The sequence below is a fragment of the Corticium candelabrum genome, chromosome 5 (genome assembly GCF_963422355.1).
Source record: "Corticium candelabrum chromosome 5, ooCorCand1.1, whole genome shotgun sequence".
NCBI lineage: Eukaryota > Metazoa > Porifera > Homoscleromorpha > Homosclerophorida > Plakinidae > Corticium > Corticium candelabrum.
In genome coordinates this window covers 3,913,293-3,931,361 of record NC_085089.1, presented here as the reverse complement: position 1 = coordinate 3,931,361, position 18,069 = coordinate 3,913,293, and the positions used below count along the sequence as shown (strand labels likewise).

General features: G+C 39.6%; 1 protein-coding gene across 1 annotated transcript; it reads left to right on the top strand.

Annotated features, from left to right (window-relative positions):
- The first annotated feature begins 6,453 nt into the window (after positions 1-6,453).
- Positions 6,454-16,545, top strand: LOC134179874 (meiosis-specific nuclear structural protein 1-like). The gene is made up of 8 exons (XM_062646880.1): positions 6,454-6,562; positions 6,618-6,685; positions 6,760-6,862; positions 11,114-11,343; positions 11,476-11,742; positions 14,529-14,586; positions 14,645-15,028; positions 16,259-16,545. The coding sequence occupies exons 1-8, from the start codon at positions 6,539-6,541 to the stop codon at positions 16,367-16,369; spliced, it is 1,245 nt and encodes a 414-aa protein (XP_062502864.1). The 5' UTR covers positions 6,454-6,538; the 3' UTR covers positions 16,370-16,545.
- The last annotated feature ends 1,524 nt before the right edge of the window (positions 16,546-18,069 follow it).

The following is an 18,069-nucleotide window of genomic DNA, read 5'->3' as shown; positions in this document are numbered from 1 at the left end:
TGGTAAGGCTGTCCTCACAGGAGCTATCCAGCTTTCTGCAGGTCAATTTTCTGGAATTGAAGCAGCAGTCCACGCCATGCGTTCAGTTTACAGTGATCCAAATACAGAAGGAATACTTTTCATTGATGCAACCAACGTATTTAACAGTCTCAATCGTCAAGTTGCTCTACACAACATTTCATGTCTCTGTGCCATGATACATCCAATTTTGGTCAATACATACAGAACAGCTACACCTCTTTATGTTGGTGGAGAGACTATGTGGTCTCAAGAAGGCACAACTCAAGGCGACCCATTAGCAATAGCTATGTGCGCCATAGCCACAGTACCACTAATACAAAAAATTCAAACGAATGGAAGTACTCAAATCTGGTATGCAGACGATGCATCGAGTGGAGGCAAATTAGAATCGCTCAAGCAATGGTGGGATAGATTAAACAAATCAGGACCATACTTTGGTTATTTTCCTAATCAGGAAAAGTCTTGGCTGCTTGCAAAACCTCAGTTTCTTGAAAGTGCACAAAAATTGTTTACAGACTCAGCAATCAACATAACCACGGACGGTCGAACCTATCTCGGTGCTGCCATTGGTAAAAACAACTTTCAGCAAACTTTCCAGGAGGCCAAAGTGACTGAGTGGACTCAACAAATAACAACGTTGACAAAGATTGCCAAACTCAGCCACACACAGCTTATTCTGTACTCATGCGTGGCATCAAAGGGAAATGGACTTATGCTACATGAACTAATGAACTCCAGAAGACTATGCTAGAACCACTGGAATGTCAAATACGGAAGCAACTCATTCCTGCTCTAACGGCGAGATCTCGATTAGGAGATACAGAAAGAAATCTTTTATCTCTCCCACCACCCTTGGAGATTGGGAGTAATGCTAAATGGCCATGGATCTTGCAATAAATGCAGTTGAGATCATGGTGGATGTACTACTTAACAGTACAATAATGCTATTGCGTTTTTCAGCTCAGTTCTTTAAATGTCGAATGCCACTCTTTGCTTGTCCTTGGTGGTCAGAGATGATCAAGCACACCAGCCAGTTGAGCATCTGTCACATCTGTTGAATCAAGGAACAGCTCATTTGCTACAGCAGGAGTTGTAGGAAAGAAGGAGAATCGTCAGCAAGAGGAATCATTCTTGTAAAATGTGCAGCTAAATTACTTTACTCACTACCAGCTGCTTAGGATCAGTCTCAATAATGACATAAACAACCAGGCATGCCATCAGACAATAAATAGATTATGGCTGATGGACAACTGTTTGCGTAGCTACAACGGAGTATTTCATTGCATGTGTTCATTGAAACATCAACCTTTTATGTAAAAATTACGGAACTTTGGCCAACCTGAATAACGGGCATTTTCTATAAGTTTTTGTTCCATAGTTTGCGCATCAAGAATGTTGCAGACACTTTGGGGAGGGGTACTAGAAAAGCGTACATTTTATACACTCATGAAAATGTCTAGTTTTGTACGTCCCCTAATCTACTTCATTTTCTTTCTCATAAGTATTAACATTTTGAAACAGCTTTGTTAATGACTTTTGTCTACTGTTATGTATAGCATTTTAATTGTTACGTGTAGGTTCAGGTAAACATGATATTTGTGGCTGGCTAATTGGATTTAATTGCTGATGTTGTTGTACAAGAAACTGTTCAACAGGCATTTTTACTCTTAACTATTTTAATACAAGATACAAAACTTTATAAATGTATTTTAGTAGGAATGGCTACACAAACCAGCAAAAAGCAAGCAAACAAGTGTGGATGGTTTAATTCTGTACCAAATTGAGGGTGTCATGACTAACTCACACTGTATTACGATTTTCTGCAATGGTAAGTTAGAGCATGTTCACGCCGAGCCTAATCATGATTAGTTTGGCATTAGTGCACTAACGCCACTCGTTTACGCCGGTCCTATTTATGATTAGTGGAACGCCATTCTAATGCCATTTTAATGCCGTAAAGAGTAGTATTACAACCGCATTAGTGGTGTTAGTGGTTGCACGTGACTCTGGCACGTGAGGTAGTATACAAGAAGAGCGTGCCGCTGATGTTTCCGATGTGGTGTTGCATGTTTAAATGTACGAACTCAGCAACAACATGGCGACATATACGGAAGCGCAGGCAGATGTCTACTATGCATGTGACAACTTGCTGCCGTCTCTGAAGGAGCTGCCAGAGAAAGCAAACTAAATGTTTCCCTCTTCAAAACCTAAAGCAATGGATTCGTGAAGACAATTCACGTGAATTCTTGCCAGATATGACTGAAGAAAACTGTCGAGGCTAAATACATTCACGTGCCCACGTGACTTACTAATAGCTTGCGTTAATGTTAGCCTAATCATAGTTAGTCCAGATGTCTGTGTGAACACACTCGTAGTCATGGCACTTTTATTTTGGCACAGTATTGAATCATCCACTTTTTTGTTTGTTTTTTGTTGGTTTGTGTAGCCATCTATACTACTAAAATTGGCAGTGTTTGTATATGTATATATATATATATATATATATATATATATATATAAGTTTGATAGCCAGCTAGACTGGATCACCCATGAGGCTAAAATTGGGGTACGGGCGTCAATCGGCATGGGTAAGAACATAGGCAGGGTGGCGTCATCTTCCAGCTTTTTTAGTCGGGTCCCCTTTTGGGGGTGCAACGTAGAATGACATAGTGCTGTTCGTCGTTCAGAAAGGAGACTGAATGCCTCTGATAGATTCAATTTGAAGGAATTTCCATTACGTGAACTCAGTCTCATGGCGTAGTTTTGTTTTCTAATAACTAAGAGTGCAATGCTCACTTTTAATATCCATTGTTTGTTCACATGCCGTTGTTACGTCACAATGCTATAGCTATCCAGCAGTCCCATCAGACTGCGTTATCTGAGCAAGCTGTTGTTGATTTGTTTATCTTAAACAGCAAACTACATTCAAAGCAAAAAGATAAGAGTTTCGAAAAGAAATATTGTTTAGTGCGTAGGTAGGTTGGAAACGTGCTGAGTATATTCTAAAATATCCCAGGAGGACCCGCCTCTACTCGCGCACATTGGATAACATCAAACTATGTCCAGAGCAAAGACGTAGAGGTTCACTTAGTAATGGTCAGCGTATAGATTGGAAACGTGCTGAGTATATTGTAAAATATCCCAGGAGGACCTGCATCCACTCACAATTAAGCAAATTACTCTGCAACGGCTCATCAGACCTCCGCCAAATTAAGCTGACCTCGGACGTTATGGACGGAGCGTGTTGTTTATTACCGGCGACGTCAAAAACGACAAGATATTTTTGTGTAGGATATCTGGGTATTTAGAAATAAGCCTACGGCTTTTTCCGAGTACGCTCACCGAATACCTGCCACATTCGATACACCTGTTTCCTGCAACGGCAGCAACGTCTTCAAAGTGATAACATCCAATGGGACTGTTGAAATGGCTTTGAGAAGACTCACTGAAGAGACGTGTGACTGTGTTTGCACTGAATCCAACCTACACGTTTCCTGCACCGAGCGCTACACTGGAAGTGTGAACACATCAAAAACAGAGAGCAAACAGTGCGCTAAATCATGCATGCCTACATGTCAAGCTACTGCATGTATCGTATGGCTGAGTAAGAAACTGCACGTGACTTTCAAGTTTCTGTTGCTCAGATATATATCTCTGAATGGACAAGTCGCTGCAAATTTCTTGGAATGGGACTCTCAGTTAAGTTTTCATTTGTCTTCAACGGAATATTAACTAATTAGCACATTCCAGTTTATTCGAACACACGCCCACACCAGTCATTTGAACTGAATCCACACACATGCACAGAGAGTGTGTCGATTTCTACCAAAAATATATTGCACATGACGTGTCTACACACGCTCAAACTGAGTCATTCGTCATAACACTATAGTACTCTGCCTGTACGAAGGACGGGTCATGTATCTAGTTCATACTAAAATACAGTTACCAGATCAAATAAGAAACATTTTTAGGGTGAGCTGAGAACAGACAAGAAATATAGAGATTGGTCACAAGGGTTTTGTATAGAAGAAACTTGTGTTAGTTTAGATTGACATGATTGCTCACTGTACATACACATGTTACAGTGCTAAGTGTAGCACTAACATAAATTTCTTTGTAAACACGACATGTTCCATTTAGTTGCATTTTTGGCCACAGTCTTTAGGAGCTCGAACCTGTTTTCACATTCTCTTAATAGTACCGTAGGAATGGCACACAGCCTAGAGAGCTGTACAGCTGTTACACTTACACTTTCATTGTGACATCACAAACCATCGTGTCTGTGATTGGCTCAAAATCAAGGTCATTTCTAGCTTGGCATACCATCCATCACACACATCTCAACATAGTACAGTACGCATAGGAAGGGCCACACCAACACTCGCCCAATAATGTTTTCGTATTTTGTATGTTCACTTTTTGCATGAAGAATATCACATGAATTTTAACAGGACCCCTAACCAGTGTTTGGCTGGTAGGGATTTCTAGGAAATAGAGTTTAGCTGACATTGGTTGTAGTTTGTGGTATCTAACATCTTTGTACTAGAGAATTTGATATATCAAGTAAATATGTATCTATCTATCTAATGAATTATACACATGGATTATAATGACAAATTGGTTGTCAGTTAGCTTGAGTGTTTGTTTCGATCATGATTCCCCCGTAGGTATTGACATGTTAATTGTGTCTGACTTGGAAGTTTTAGCCAGAATTGTTGGGTCAATCTGGTTGGGACAGTTTACCACCCAGCAGCTTTTTGATATTGCAGTGTAGTTAAACACTCTTCTTTCTAGCATGTGGGCAAGTGGGTGTATCTCTGTTAATCTGCCCTATCCATGCTCATGCAGATGCTGTTGCTCAATGTACTCTTCCATGATGGTATTATTGGAACAATCAAGAGCAGCATTATGAATAATAATAAACTGGTCAATCAAATGTTGTACAAGAGCTGAAAAGACCGCCAACTACTGCTTAGGCACAGACATGTGGATCTCTAGACACTTACCAATGTCTGGTGCACTTGATACTCGATAAGGGGCGCAGTGCTATGCTGATAAATCTAATTACATAAGCCGTGAAATGGTACCGTAAGACAGTCCAACTATCGGTACTGTACATTTTTTGAGAGGTTATGAAGTACAGTTTTGTCAGTTGCCTTCATTTTTAAGTTTAGCGTCGTGGACAGTTTGTAGCGCATTTTATTAGATACTGCAGCAGAGAGAAATCACACTTGCTTGGTTGTCTTGTCACAACATCTGTAGACAACTTCTCGCATTTCTCATCATAAACGTTTGTAGATCACTGAGAACCATCTCAGGATTCCGACAAAGTACAGGCATGAAGTTTATGACCAGGGAGCACGTGAGGAAGTGGAGATAATGGTAAATCCTGTAGGTCGAAATAGGTAGATATGATTTTAGTAGCAAGAAACGGACAACTTCCGCAATGTGATATGTGGAAGTCTTGTTGAAACCCTGCCTTGTTTTTGACAAAGAGAAGTGGTATGTGTTTAATCACTAATTCAATTAGCTATCGTTATTGTCTTCCCTGTCTCCGCAAAGATGTCTTAGCTTTGTCTAGTGTAACACGTTGTATCCATTGGCTCAGCTGTAATGTGTTGGATACTCTTGGTTGCATGCCATTGTGAAATACGAAATATTGCTCTATATGCTTGCACTAGACTCTTACCCAGTCCTCTCCTCGTGTGTGCTCAAAAATGGCGGTATATCACTAAACACCATGATTGATATCAACATGACATCCTAGACTAAAATATTGACGACCTAAGATTTTTGTAAACCCGTCAAATGACGACAACTAGTTGGACCGATTTTTTGAGCCCTGTAGCTGTATTTTTTAACTGATTGCTAATTGAAGAGAAAGGCTTCTGCCAAGGATATTTTGCAGCAAAGAAACGTAACCAGTTGACTATTTAGTCAGCGAAAGGAAGCAGAATGAGAAACCCATCTGAAGAAAGTTAGTTAGGTAGTCAGTCATACGAAAATGTGGTTTATTAGAAATACATAAAACAGTAAACCAAACGGTTGTAGAAGTTGAAACTTGACACACTTAGAGAAGAGAAGAAAGAGACTTCAGCAATGCTAATCGTTTTTTGCACTAGTGCGTTTGAGCCAAGATAGAATGAGCCCAAATGAGCTTGTATAATGACACCGACAGCCATTCCTAGATAGTGACTATTCGTCACTATCAATATGCTAGTTACCTGACATAAGTGCCAGCTTACACCACCAGTGTGCTGGCCATTACTGTTTGTGCAAAATGGGAGTGGTAAGTGTTGAAGACCAGCTTATGTTATATAATACAAGCAGGAAGCCAGATTTTAAATTTTCAAACAAATGGTGCCCATGCAGTGCATTTTTAAGTGTACAGGAAGGGCATGCAAGTAATCAATCAAACTAACTAGGTGTTGTGTGCCTTCTGCACGTTGAAAGACTTATACAGCTACTATATTCATAGACTGAAAGAGCCCGGCATTTTAAGGAACGACAACAAATGCAAGAAGACGAACTGGCGAAGGTAACTAAGAAAAGGTTTTGTGCGGGTTTAATTTTATATTAGCACTGTTCACAAGGAAATGGCAAGACTGAAGTGGATGCAGACAAGAGATGAGAAGTTTAGGCAACATATAAGAGAGAATAGGTGAGACTAGTACATGTGTTACTATTTTGTCGTGTTAGTTATGGAGTAGAATTTTACTGATTATGTTGCTTCAGTGTTGAGTTGAGAGAGCTTGAAGCTAAACTTCGTGCTGGTTACATGAATAGAGAGAGAGCTGCTCAACTTGCAGAAAAGCAGGCTCTGATTGAGGCAATAAAGGTAAGCTTACTTGGTATGTGTGTGTGCGTGTGCGTGTGTGAATTGGGCAGACGATTGTCAGCCACCTTGTCAGCCACCTTCTCGTGGTCTACCCAGTAACATGGCTAGGAGCTGACCTAGCCATTGTGTATTGTCGGCAGTTGGCCAGATTAACGATTATGAGTTTCCCTACTTAGTCTTGCAAGCCAAGCCAGTGGTAATTTGCATGAGTGAGAGTGAGCAGTTTGCGATATAACGGTTGGTCATAGGACAAATGTCCAACCAAATCATACTTAAAGATGTGGTTGTGAAGGGTTAAGTGAGGAGGAAGTCGTTAGAGCGAAAAACGTCATCTTTGATGCTGCGTACTCAAGGACGTGAGATAGAAGTTTTGGAAGAATTCTGCTCATAAGAAGATTGAAAGTGATGTGGAAGACATTCTGCATCTCACCTACGAGGCCTTTTAGTCTACCAAAGTATGCTGTCATTGATATTAATTAATATTTTCTTACACATTCCTATGGAAGATATAGACTGTGGAGTTGTTATACAGAAGACACACGCAAATGTTACAACCGAGCTTGACAAGAATCTGAGTAGACTTTTGTCAGAAATTGTGTGTCTGGAGAACAAGTTTCACTAATTGAAATCAGGTGTTGGTGGGGATACCAATAATCCAGTTGTTGCTGGTAGTGCTGGAAGAAGTATGCTGATGTAGTGAAGTCAAGTCCCTGCACTGGACAAAGTATATATGAGCTACAAAAAATCTCAACTACAGAAGGATATGGTGATCACTGAGAAGTTGGTAGGACATCCACCAGCAAGGAGGAGTGGTCTCTTGTTGATAGTTGAGACGCTGAAGGCGTATCCTACTGATTCCTGAATCCTGTCTGAAAGGAGTTGAGTCAAAGAAGATCTACAAGGGATATTTATGTTGGCAACTTAGAAGAAAGTTTTTTTCTGAGTCCCAAATTGTGGACTGTTTGAAAGATCAATCTGTTGTTTCGGAGACATGTTTGTTACTTCTGTCAAAGATACGTGTCAAAGATACGTGTACTAAGTGTGCACATATTACTGTACCACTTGAACATAAAGATACTGTGTTGGTTTTGGAGGTTGGCCAGAATTTGTAGGAGTACAATCTTGGGTGATTAGACCTCGTTCATCATCATAGTTTAGTAGTCAGTCCCATATTGCTCTTTCCGTAAATGATGGCTTAACATAAGTTGAACTTTGCTAGGCAAATTTGCTAGTCTTCTGAGAGTTGTGTTTTCGATTTATTTAGAGAAGTGGATATTCTGGCTTACAATTGGCTCCATTCTACCAAGCTGTCCTTGTTTTTATCTTTGGAAGATGATGTTATGTTTTGTTCTACCTCTCCCATGGAGAGTAGTCATATTTTATCTGGTTGACCTTATAGAGGTGTTGCCTTTCTTTGGCATAAACGACGTAATCATTTAATTGCTCCTGCAAAATCTACCTCTGAACGTATAGTTGCTGTGCAATTGCATTCTTGCTTTGGAATAATCTTGGTTATTTGAATGTACGTCCCTACAGAGTATGCTGACTGAGAGCATTAGAAGATTTCAATATGAAACTTGGATATCTGATGCAGTGGTAGTCTTGGGTGACTTTAATACTGATCTCCGTAAATCTGGAAGATTCTCAAAGCTGTTAGTGTCTTTCTTGAACAATTCCACTCTTATTCCTGTAGGTTTGTCTAATTCCAAGTGGCCAGAAATATGCTTACATGGCATAGTGCTGATTTTTTTAAGGATTCGTGAATGGACTACATCTGTTGTTTTTATATCTTTGTTTGATAGCAGTTCATCTGACTTTGAGATAAGAGATGGTATGAGTATGTGTTCTGATCACTGGCCGATCTTCTGGTGTAGTGACATGATGAGGTAACAGGGATGGTTGGGTCGAAGACCAGAAAGAAAAGACTGTTGTGGAGAGAGGCTTGCTCTGAGGATCTATTCAGATATAGGCAATGTGTATTGGAGAATTTAGATTTTCTGGTGGAGGCAGCCATATGTAGTGATCCTGGTACGTGTATCTACAAGGAGGTTATACAGTTGTATTTTGATGCTATGGTTGGTTTAATGATGAAGGCAACAAGAGGTGTATACCCATGGGAAGACAAAGTAATGTAAAGGTGGTGGGATGGGACTTTGAACTTGAAGTGTTGAAAGACAATACTAGGGCAATTTGTGATGGCGATCTGCAGGTAATCGTATGGTGAGTTGTTTGATGCCATGAATAGTTCCAGAAGATTATTCAAGTCGAAATTTTAAGAGAACAAAATTTAGAGAGAGAGAGAGAGACAAATGTTTTGTGAGAAGTTGTTTAAAGATATTGAGGAAGGGCACCATTCAGGATTTTGGATTAAGTTTCATGGTTGTTTACATCATAGTACGTCAACACTATCGACGAGGATTCATGAGATATTGTCTGTGGAAGACATTCTGAAAGTGTGGAAGGATCAGTTCAGTGCTATTGTTAACAGTGAGTCGTGTGACAGTGTGAAAGATGATTGTATGGTATTTGAGGAAATGGTGGATAGTCATATGGGTGACTTGCAAATATTTTGGTGGTCAGTGGGTAGAAAAGGCCTTTGGGCGTTTGAAAGTCAATTAATCACCAGGTCCTGATGATATAATGTCTGAACACTTGAGATATGGTGACTCTATTCTGTATCTACATGAGCGTGGCTTTCACTGCTTTACTAAGACATTCCTTTGTACCTAGTCAGTTCTTGATGTCCTACATCATACCATTTTTCAAAGACAATTTGGGAAACATTCATTGTCCTGACAATTGCAGAGGCCTTGTGGTATCTTGCGTTGTATTGTAATTGTTTGAGAACGTTCTTCTTTACAGTCTTCAGGGTCTTTGGAATTCAGGTAATGAACAATTTGGGTTTAAGAAGGGTCACACCTGTTTTGAATTGTTTGTATGTTTCCAGACAGACCATTGACTATTTATTACCTGACAAGGGGTAATAGGTACATGTATGTTTATGCTTGTGCATTGGATTTTTCAAAATCCTTCCACAGGGTGTTGCACCATAAATTGTTCAGTAAACTATTACGACTTGGTACACCAGTGTATCTTGTAAAGATACTGGCCAATTGGTATTCTGTGCAATGTATGCTGATAATGTGGGATAATGTCTAATGGTGTTCGTCAAGATAGTGTTTATTTCCATGTTTGTTCAATGTTTACATGAACAATTTATTGGAGATCTCAGGAAATCTGGCATTGGTGCCAAAATTGGCAACATGTTTTTGGGATGTCTGGCTTACGCTGGTGTTTCTTGCTTACGCTGGTGTTTCTTGCTTATTCTCGTACTGCGGCTGGTCTGCAAAATTTATAGATATTTGTGTACAATATGCCAATGTTCACTGTTTTAAAATTAATGGCAAGAGGAGCTTTGTTATAGGATTTATAAAAAGCGGTACGTCAGCATGTGATCTTCCAGAATTTTTGTTGAATGGAAATATGTTGTCGTGTCAGGAAATATCAATCATCTGGGTGTTGTTTGGATATGCTGGGTCGTGATCAAGTGGCAGTGGATGCCAGGAAATGGAAATTCTTTGGCACTGTTAACTCTGCTGTTACAAAAATGGGAGTTAGTTGCCTGAGCGACAACACTTGGAAGGAAATAGTAGATATTCAACTATTTCCTATTTTTATCTTTTGGTAGCCAGCTATGGAACTTGGAAAAAAGACTCAATGGCTAAGACAGTTGACACCATATTCAGGAAGGATATTCGATGGGGACTCGGTCTTTGATGGAGAGATTCACTTTATGAGCGCTTAGGTAATTGGATGATCAATGCGTCAGTGAAGATTCAAACAGTGTACAAGCTTTGTCTTTGAAACAGTGACTAGACTTTAGTAATGATTTAGTTAGAGGACTATTGTGGATATTCTATAGAGATAAGTTGCCCGTGCGGATGTGCATACTAAGTTTTTGCTATCTCGCTGAAGGAATTACGTTCTCTGTTATATACTTAGCTTTCTGTTGTTTTTAGATGTGTATGTGTATGTGTGTGTTTGACTGTGTATTGTATGTTATTTGTGAGAGGCTGTACACTTATTGGTACAAAGTGAAATATATTATGTGTGTCGCTATGCCTCTCCATGTGGAGTGCATGCGAGGAGAGGACAGGGTACAAGTCTAGTTAGTAGTTTATCTTGCTTGTATAAGATCTCGCTTTACTTTGCGCAGTTGCTTTTCTGACTTGTCGCAATTTTGTTTCATAGTCAGATGATGCATATATGACTGCTCGAATGAAGGAAGAATATGATAGAGCCACTGCAGCTGAACTGGAGCAAGACAGGAAAAAATGGGAAGAAAGTGTTCAGTATCACCGCGAGCTTGAGAAGCAACTGGATGAGCAAGAGCAAAAGAAGCAAAAGGCTTATGAGGAATTTCTGAAGGAGAAACTGATGATTGATGAGATTGTGAGAAAAATATATGAGGAGGATAAGAGGTACTCTTAATCTCTCTGTTGTGGTGTGTGCATATGTGGTGTGTGTATTGTAATGTTGAAACATTGAGATTAGAGGAACTGGTTGATTGGTTAGGCCGTTAATACGTCATATATGTTACTTGTGCTTTTTAGAGAAATAGAACGTCGTCTTGAACAGCAACATGCCACACAGCAGTATGTTCAAGAGTTTCTAGCAAAGCGAGAAGGGTGGAAGAAATTGGAAAAAGAACAGATGGAGGAAGAGAATGCTCGAATATTGGAGTTTGCAAAGCAACAGCAGGCCAGAGAAGAAGAGAGACAGATGAAAATGAAAGAGCGGGAGGAGGCAAAGGCTGCTGTGCAAAAGAAACTTGGTGATCAGATTGCTAGACAACAACAAGAAGAAGAAGAAATGGAACAGTAAGATATATTGTGTATTATGTATTTTAGGGAGTATGTCATAAGTTCGCGTAATTTCAAAATGTAACGCATTTCAAATAGATCTTGACCCTTCCCTTTTTATTCGAAACTATATTGTACATTTTTGTATACGTGTCTCCACACTCTCAATTGACACTGCATTCTTGCTGTTTTTTCATGACTGCCGTAATGATGCATGCGGCACTGGAAGTAGGAGTTGATACAACAAAAGGGTAGTTTCTGGTCTCTGGAGATTAGAGACAATGCACTAGAAATAACCTTGTCTGTCTGTTCTTTTAAGCAGCTCCCTTGTTGCTAGTTTTAATGCATCATATGCACAACACGCACGTTTGACTTCAGACAAAGGAACATGCATTCGAATGACATATTGTGAATGCATTCACAAACTCTCAGATTTGTTCCGCGGAGAGCTGTAGAGGTTTTTGATAAGAAATAGGCTTTCAAATGTTTGAAAGAGATTCTGCTGACAGAGCATGAGCAACACACTGCCAGGCCACACAGTTTGCCATTAGAACATTTGGCACTTGGCATATTTGCTCCCTTGTGCATATTGTGCAACATTTTGGTGTTTAGGAGAACAAAAATTTTGCACTTTGCACATATTAAGTTAAACTTGTGCTTTGCTGTGATTCTGAGAAGTTGCAAGCTGATCATAGACTCGTATTCAAATGAATAGACAGCAAAGCAGAAATTATGCTACTTTGTACTTTCAATTCGAAAGTTGTTCTGTCCCTACCCTCTTTCAAATGCTTTACATTTTGGAAATAAATGTTAACTTATGAGACACTCCCTTATGTATTTGGTTACTTGTGGCTGATAAATGATATATTTGTTACTGGTATATACAGGAACCATAAATTTATTAATGTTAAGTGACAGTAAAGAGAAATAGAAACAATAGAATTGTGATGGAGGGTAATGATTATGTTAACTTCACACACCTACTATGTGTGCATCAGGATAGAAATCCGTTTGTGAGAGATAAGATGCATTAATGGCAGTTGTCATAAACAAGATTTTGATTTACAAGAATCTAGAGGATGGTTTATGTAATTTTTTAGTTTTGCCTAAGAATGGTTAGTGCATGTGTATAACTGTTAAAGTTTCATTAGGGTTAGGTAAAGGAGCACTTCACTGGTCCACACAACTCTGACTCCACCCTCGGCCGCTAAAAGTTTCTGGTCACACACCAAGTTGGGAAGTTTGGCACTATTTCAGAGCAAGCTTGACAGGGGAGCATTATGCTAAGGTTAGAAAACAAAATTGTACGAGGCTTTTTTCGAAATAACATCCACTAAGTGAAGGTTTTGTTTCACCGCTTCATGTAGACTTTGACATTTGCTTAGGCGAAAGTAAAACGTGCTTTCTCATCACTGACTCACCTTCAATCGACGTTGAAAAGCACACATATGGTGATGGTTCGGCTGTAGAATGAAGCTCTTAGTGTCACTTGATTATGCGCGGTGACACACGTTTCCATGTGTTTTTCACATCATGCAAGCCCTTAAATTTTGTACTATAGTATATGGCCTCTCTGTAGAAAGAAACACCCAGGAAAGCGCAAAAGACAGAGCGATTGCAAGTCGTTCAAGACGATCCATGTGGAGTCTACAGCATATGAACGACTGAGTCGCACACATACGGTGATGGTTCGGCTGTAGAATGAAGCACTTTGTGTCACGTGACTATGCGTGGTAACGAACGTCTGTGTTTTTTCATTATGCAAGCCCTTTTGTACTGTAGTATAGCCTCCATTCGTAGAAAGAAACAGAAGGAAAGCACGGAAGACGAACAATTGCAAGTCATTCAAGAAGATCCATGTGGAGTTTACATGCAGCCTATGAACGACTGAGTCGCTTATGAACTATAACTTGTTCTCTTTCACTGCCAGAGTCGTCTGAAGCGTCTAGACCCATCTCTTGTGTACACTTAGTAGTTAGCCTCAGAAAGTAAGACCAAGCAATGTGCCGCTCAACACAGCAAGCGTTTAAGTAATTGGTTGGAAGCCCTTAATGTCTACTGCGTGTGCGTCAATCCTGAAGTATTTCTTTAAGGGTGATAAACTTAAGGATGATTAAGCCTAAGGGATGGTTAAAATTTTGTAAAGTTACAACTGTAAGAATTACCTCTTAGTTTTTGGAGATTATCCGTTTCATTCAAATGCTCATACTGCTCATTTTGCTCCGAACATTACTTGATAGAATTTATCTGCTAGACCCAACTGATTCAACGTCAATTTATCATATTAGGGTCAATGGTGACCTCATTGATGATGACGATTTAGATTGGACTGATACTGAAGCGACTAATCAACATGTATTGTGGGAGTTTACTTCTAAATTTGGTACTATATCGTGGGCTGGCTGCACTACCTTGCTGTGTGGTGGTCGATTTAGGAGACAGACATGTTGACCAATGATGATAAAGGCAATGTGAAGCGTATCTTCCATACAACTGTTGAATGGTTGATGCAGTACTGGATCAAAGGCTGGAATCTTGTGAGTTCTTATGCGTAAGTAAGAATTTCCAGTATTTGTTTGAAAAAGATGAATTGTCATCCATTTTTACATGTTATTGTGATCGTATTTGTGAAATATTGAGAGTAAAGATGGAATAACAATAGACTCAAGCTGGTTAAGAGTAGTGCACGAGCACAGAGCAAACGTAATGCGAAAGTATTCTTGTTATAATGCACTAACTACATGCTTGCAGATGTAACAAATTGGTGATTTTTGTACTCTTTTAATTAAGTTTTTTCTGATTAGAATCAGGAATGATTTGTACATGGAGCAGCAAGAACAAATAGAAAGGCAGAAAGAACGTGTATGGAGAGTAGAATTGTAGTTGTTGTTCTGTTCATATAACTGCTTATGTTTTTCAGGATGATTTAGAGAAGCAGCTACGCCGACGAATTGAATTGCAAGCAGCCCATGCCCTCCAAATGCAACTGAAAGCTGAAAGAGAACAAGCGCAGCATGCTGAGGAGGAACACTTCCGTGAAGAAATGATGGCAAAGTTTGCAGAAGATGATCGGCTGGAGCAAATGAATGCTCAAAAGAGGCGGATGAAACAACTGGAACACCGTCGTGCAGTTGAGAGATTGATTGAGGATAGACGAAGACAATTCCAAATGGAGAAAGAGGCGGAAATTAAAGCTAGACAAGAAGAAGAAAGACTTGAAGAGCTAAGGAAAGAGATAATTGAACAAGAAAGACAGAAGATGTTGAAAGAACATGCCACTCACTTGTTGGGCTATTTACCCAAGGTACTACATTTGTTGCTAGTAAATTATTCAGATCATGAAATATGTGTATTAGGACATTCAAGAGGTCTTTTACAGTATGCATTTAATAGCTAAGTTATGATACCAAGACTTTTAATATTACACACAATTGCAAACAATATTCCAATTAAGATATAGAAATACATGGAATGGCAAACAAGAGTACCTCAAAAGCATATTGACAAAACGGGGTTGCAGAACTGTGAACCAAGCATTGATGAGATGTGAATGAAATGTGAGTGTTGAGTGAATAAAGAACAATGCATGTGATAATTTGTCGAGGTTAGGAAATGCATGAGGATGTTCTTAAACTGGCCGTCTATTATTAGTATTTCAAATAATGTCAGTTGTCAAATTACCTTTAACTTCCCCAGAAGAAGATATTTTTTGGTAAACTTACAAACTTGGTTTGTATTATTTATAAACCTTGTGTTTTATGTGCTGTATATCCTTGAATGTTCTTATTGTTGGCAGATTGTTATTTGATATCTGTTCTGGATTGACTGATGTTTACACTGTAACGTTACATTCTTTTATAACTGTTATGTATAAACTGGTGGTATGAGTGGTTGACCTATGTACAAAAATTGGCATTTTTCATTAGTTTAATGAAAAAAGACAAGATTATACTTATGTCTAAGAGACTGAACAGCTATTAATGCTCACTGCAGTCTGAGTGACCTTGTGCACAAGACCTTGTGCAGAAAATTATGCATGTTGGAACAACTCAGGCCAATGATACTGGCTAAAACATTGTTAAACCCAGAATACAGTTGTGCCCTATGGTCGCATATACATTTTAGTGGCAGTGGCAGTGGCAGTGTTGTAGATTGTCATGATACATTATTCTTGTGACTTACTTTCGATGAGCCTATTAAGATCCGTGCACAACAAACATATTTGTGTTAAAGTACTTGAATACACTTGAAAGATGTGAATATGCTGAGCAGTTTTTGCACTCACTGACTAGTCTCTGAAGACAAAGACATTATTTGAAATTTGTGATGTAGTTGTACTTGACATTTAGAAGATATGGTTCTTTTAGAACAGTCTGGCCAGTGTAGGGTACATACCAATAGACTTGTGTAGGCTTCATGCAGCTATAGCCTTATAGTTAACTGAATGCAATGAATTAACGGTCACGTTTATCAATTGTATGAGCAACTGATACTCAGTAGTCATAAAACTGTGTTGATTGTTGGTTACTTATAGGGTGTTTTGCGAGATGAGCAAGAAGTGGGCATGTTGGGCACTGATTTTCAGCGAGTGTATCAGGAATCAAAACGAACTGATCCTTTTTCAGATGAAAGCTGGATGATGTGAAGTGAGAGTAACGTACTCTACCGTTGTAACTCTGCTATGAGACTCTACTGTACTAGTACTCAATTGTAGTATCACATCTTGTAGATACTACTGTATAGTTGCCACTTATCACTGTCATCAATTGTGACAAGCATTTAGCTCATGAAACAAATTGACTATACTAGCTTTGACATCTATATAAAGGCGAGCTGTCTGTCTGTATGTCTGTCTGTATGTGGGCCACCCGTATCTCCGCCGCCCCGGGTCCGATCTCCCCCGAATTTGGTTTGCGTACGCATTGTCGTCGTCTTCCGGACTTCTCTCGGGACGACGCAATTTCCTGCCGATTGAACCCGCCTCCACTCGCGCACGAATTTCTCTGGAACGGCGCATTGGATCTCCATCGAATTTAAACTGAATTACTGCGGGCGACGTCGAAGAAAACAAGATATTTTTGGTATTTCCGGGTCTTCAAAATAAACCCTACTTGGATTTGGCCACGTACGCGCTCGCTACGCTTGTTCCCCGCAACGCCAGCAACTTCTTCGAAGTGACGACACGAAATGACTGTCGAACTAGGCCTTTGTTCTTGTAAGTCCTGCATACTGGTAGGGTAATTCGGGAAGCGGGCATTTCTGGACGGTTTACTTGAAACGGCTCTAGCAGCGAATCATGGGAGGCGAGAAGCAGCGCTTCAGTTGTGAGTGGTAGCCTGTGGTCTTCTGAATGAACTGTTTGACAGACGTTTTTCTTTGCGTAGGTCACGAGAGACTAACTGTGGTGGTGCTTCTTTCAAGAATAGCAATTTACCCATAACTTTCTTACGCAAGGCTGTGGAAGGAAATAGAAACTACTGGGCTGTCGGCAAGGAACTACTACTGCAAGCAGACCATTAGATTTGTTACTGTATCTTCTACAATTGAGAATACACAGTCTTGTTGTTCTGTCTGCTAATGCATGGTTATCTGTTGTGTATGTCCCTTGACTCCTAAGAGCATTCTTGCGGCTGTTTGTCGCTTTTTATCGACACATTACTCCTTACGGCTATCAAGGTACAGTTTGCTTCTTAGATTTGTGAGTGTGTCTCCACATGCAATGTATTACGTATTTAGTGACAGAATCTTTGATCTAAGACATGATTTTGTTAACAGATAATGTATAACGAATGAAGTTGCATGTTGATTTCAAGATGTCACTATTGATTTAGTATGCAAAATTTAGGACATAACGATATGCTGGTATTGTAAGCTAAAGTCGCTACTCCATCTTGAAAGACTAATTTCGACAAGAAACTATTGTGTAGTGCTTACTTGGTAGTTGTTGTGTTGAGTCAATCTGAGCAAACTGCTGATGACGTCTGATCTTCATTCACTTGCATTTGATTTCTCTGTTGTTGCTAGACGATAACTCAGGTCAATCTATTCTAACTCTTACTATATCTTTCTATAGCTACAGCTGTTGCATGGTTAGTTAGGTACACGAATTCTTGAGGGAATGTCCGTTATCAGCATCTTTCTTTCTTGTTACCTTATGGGCACATTGAGGATATCGTGTTATTCCGGATCCCCCGAGGGGAGTGGCAGCTAAAAGTGAGATCATTACCCAGACGAAGTTGAGGTAATTACAAGGCAATTAGCTGCCACTCACCCAAGGCGGAATAACAATGCTATTCGACTCAGATTCGCCCATACGATAAGTGATTTGTATTAACGTTCATTTTG

Coding starts and splice junctions, on each gene's coding strand:
- LOC134179874 (XM_062646880.1), top strand. CDS start 6,539: ATGCAAGAAGACGAACTGGCGAAG. Junction 6,863..11,113: donor CTCTGATTGAGGCAATAAAG/GTAAGCTTACTT, acceptor TTTGTTTCATAG/TCAGATGATGCATATATGAC. Junction 11,743..14,528: donor GAAGAAGAAGAAATGGAACA/GTAAGATATATT, acceptor TTTTCTGATTAG/AATCAGGAATGATTTGTACA.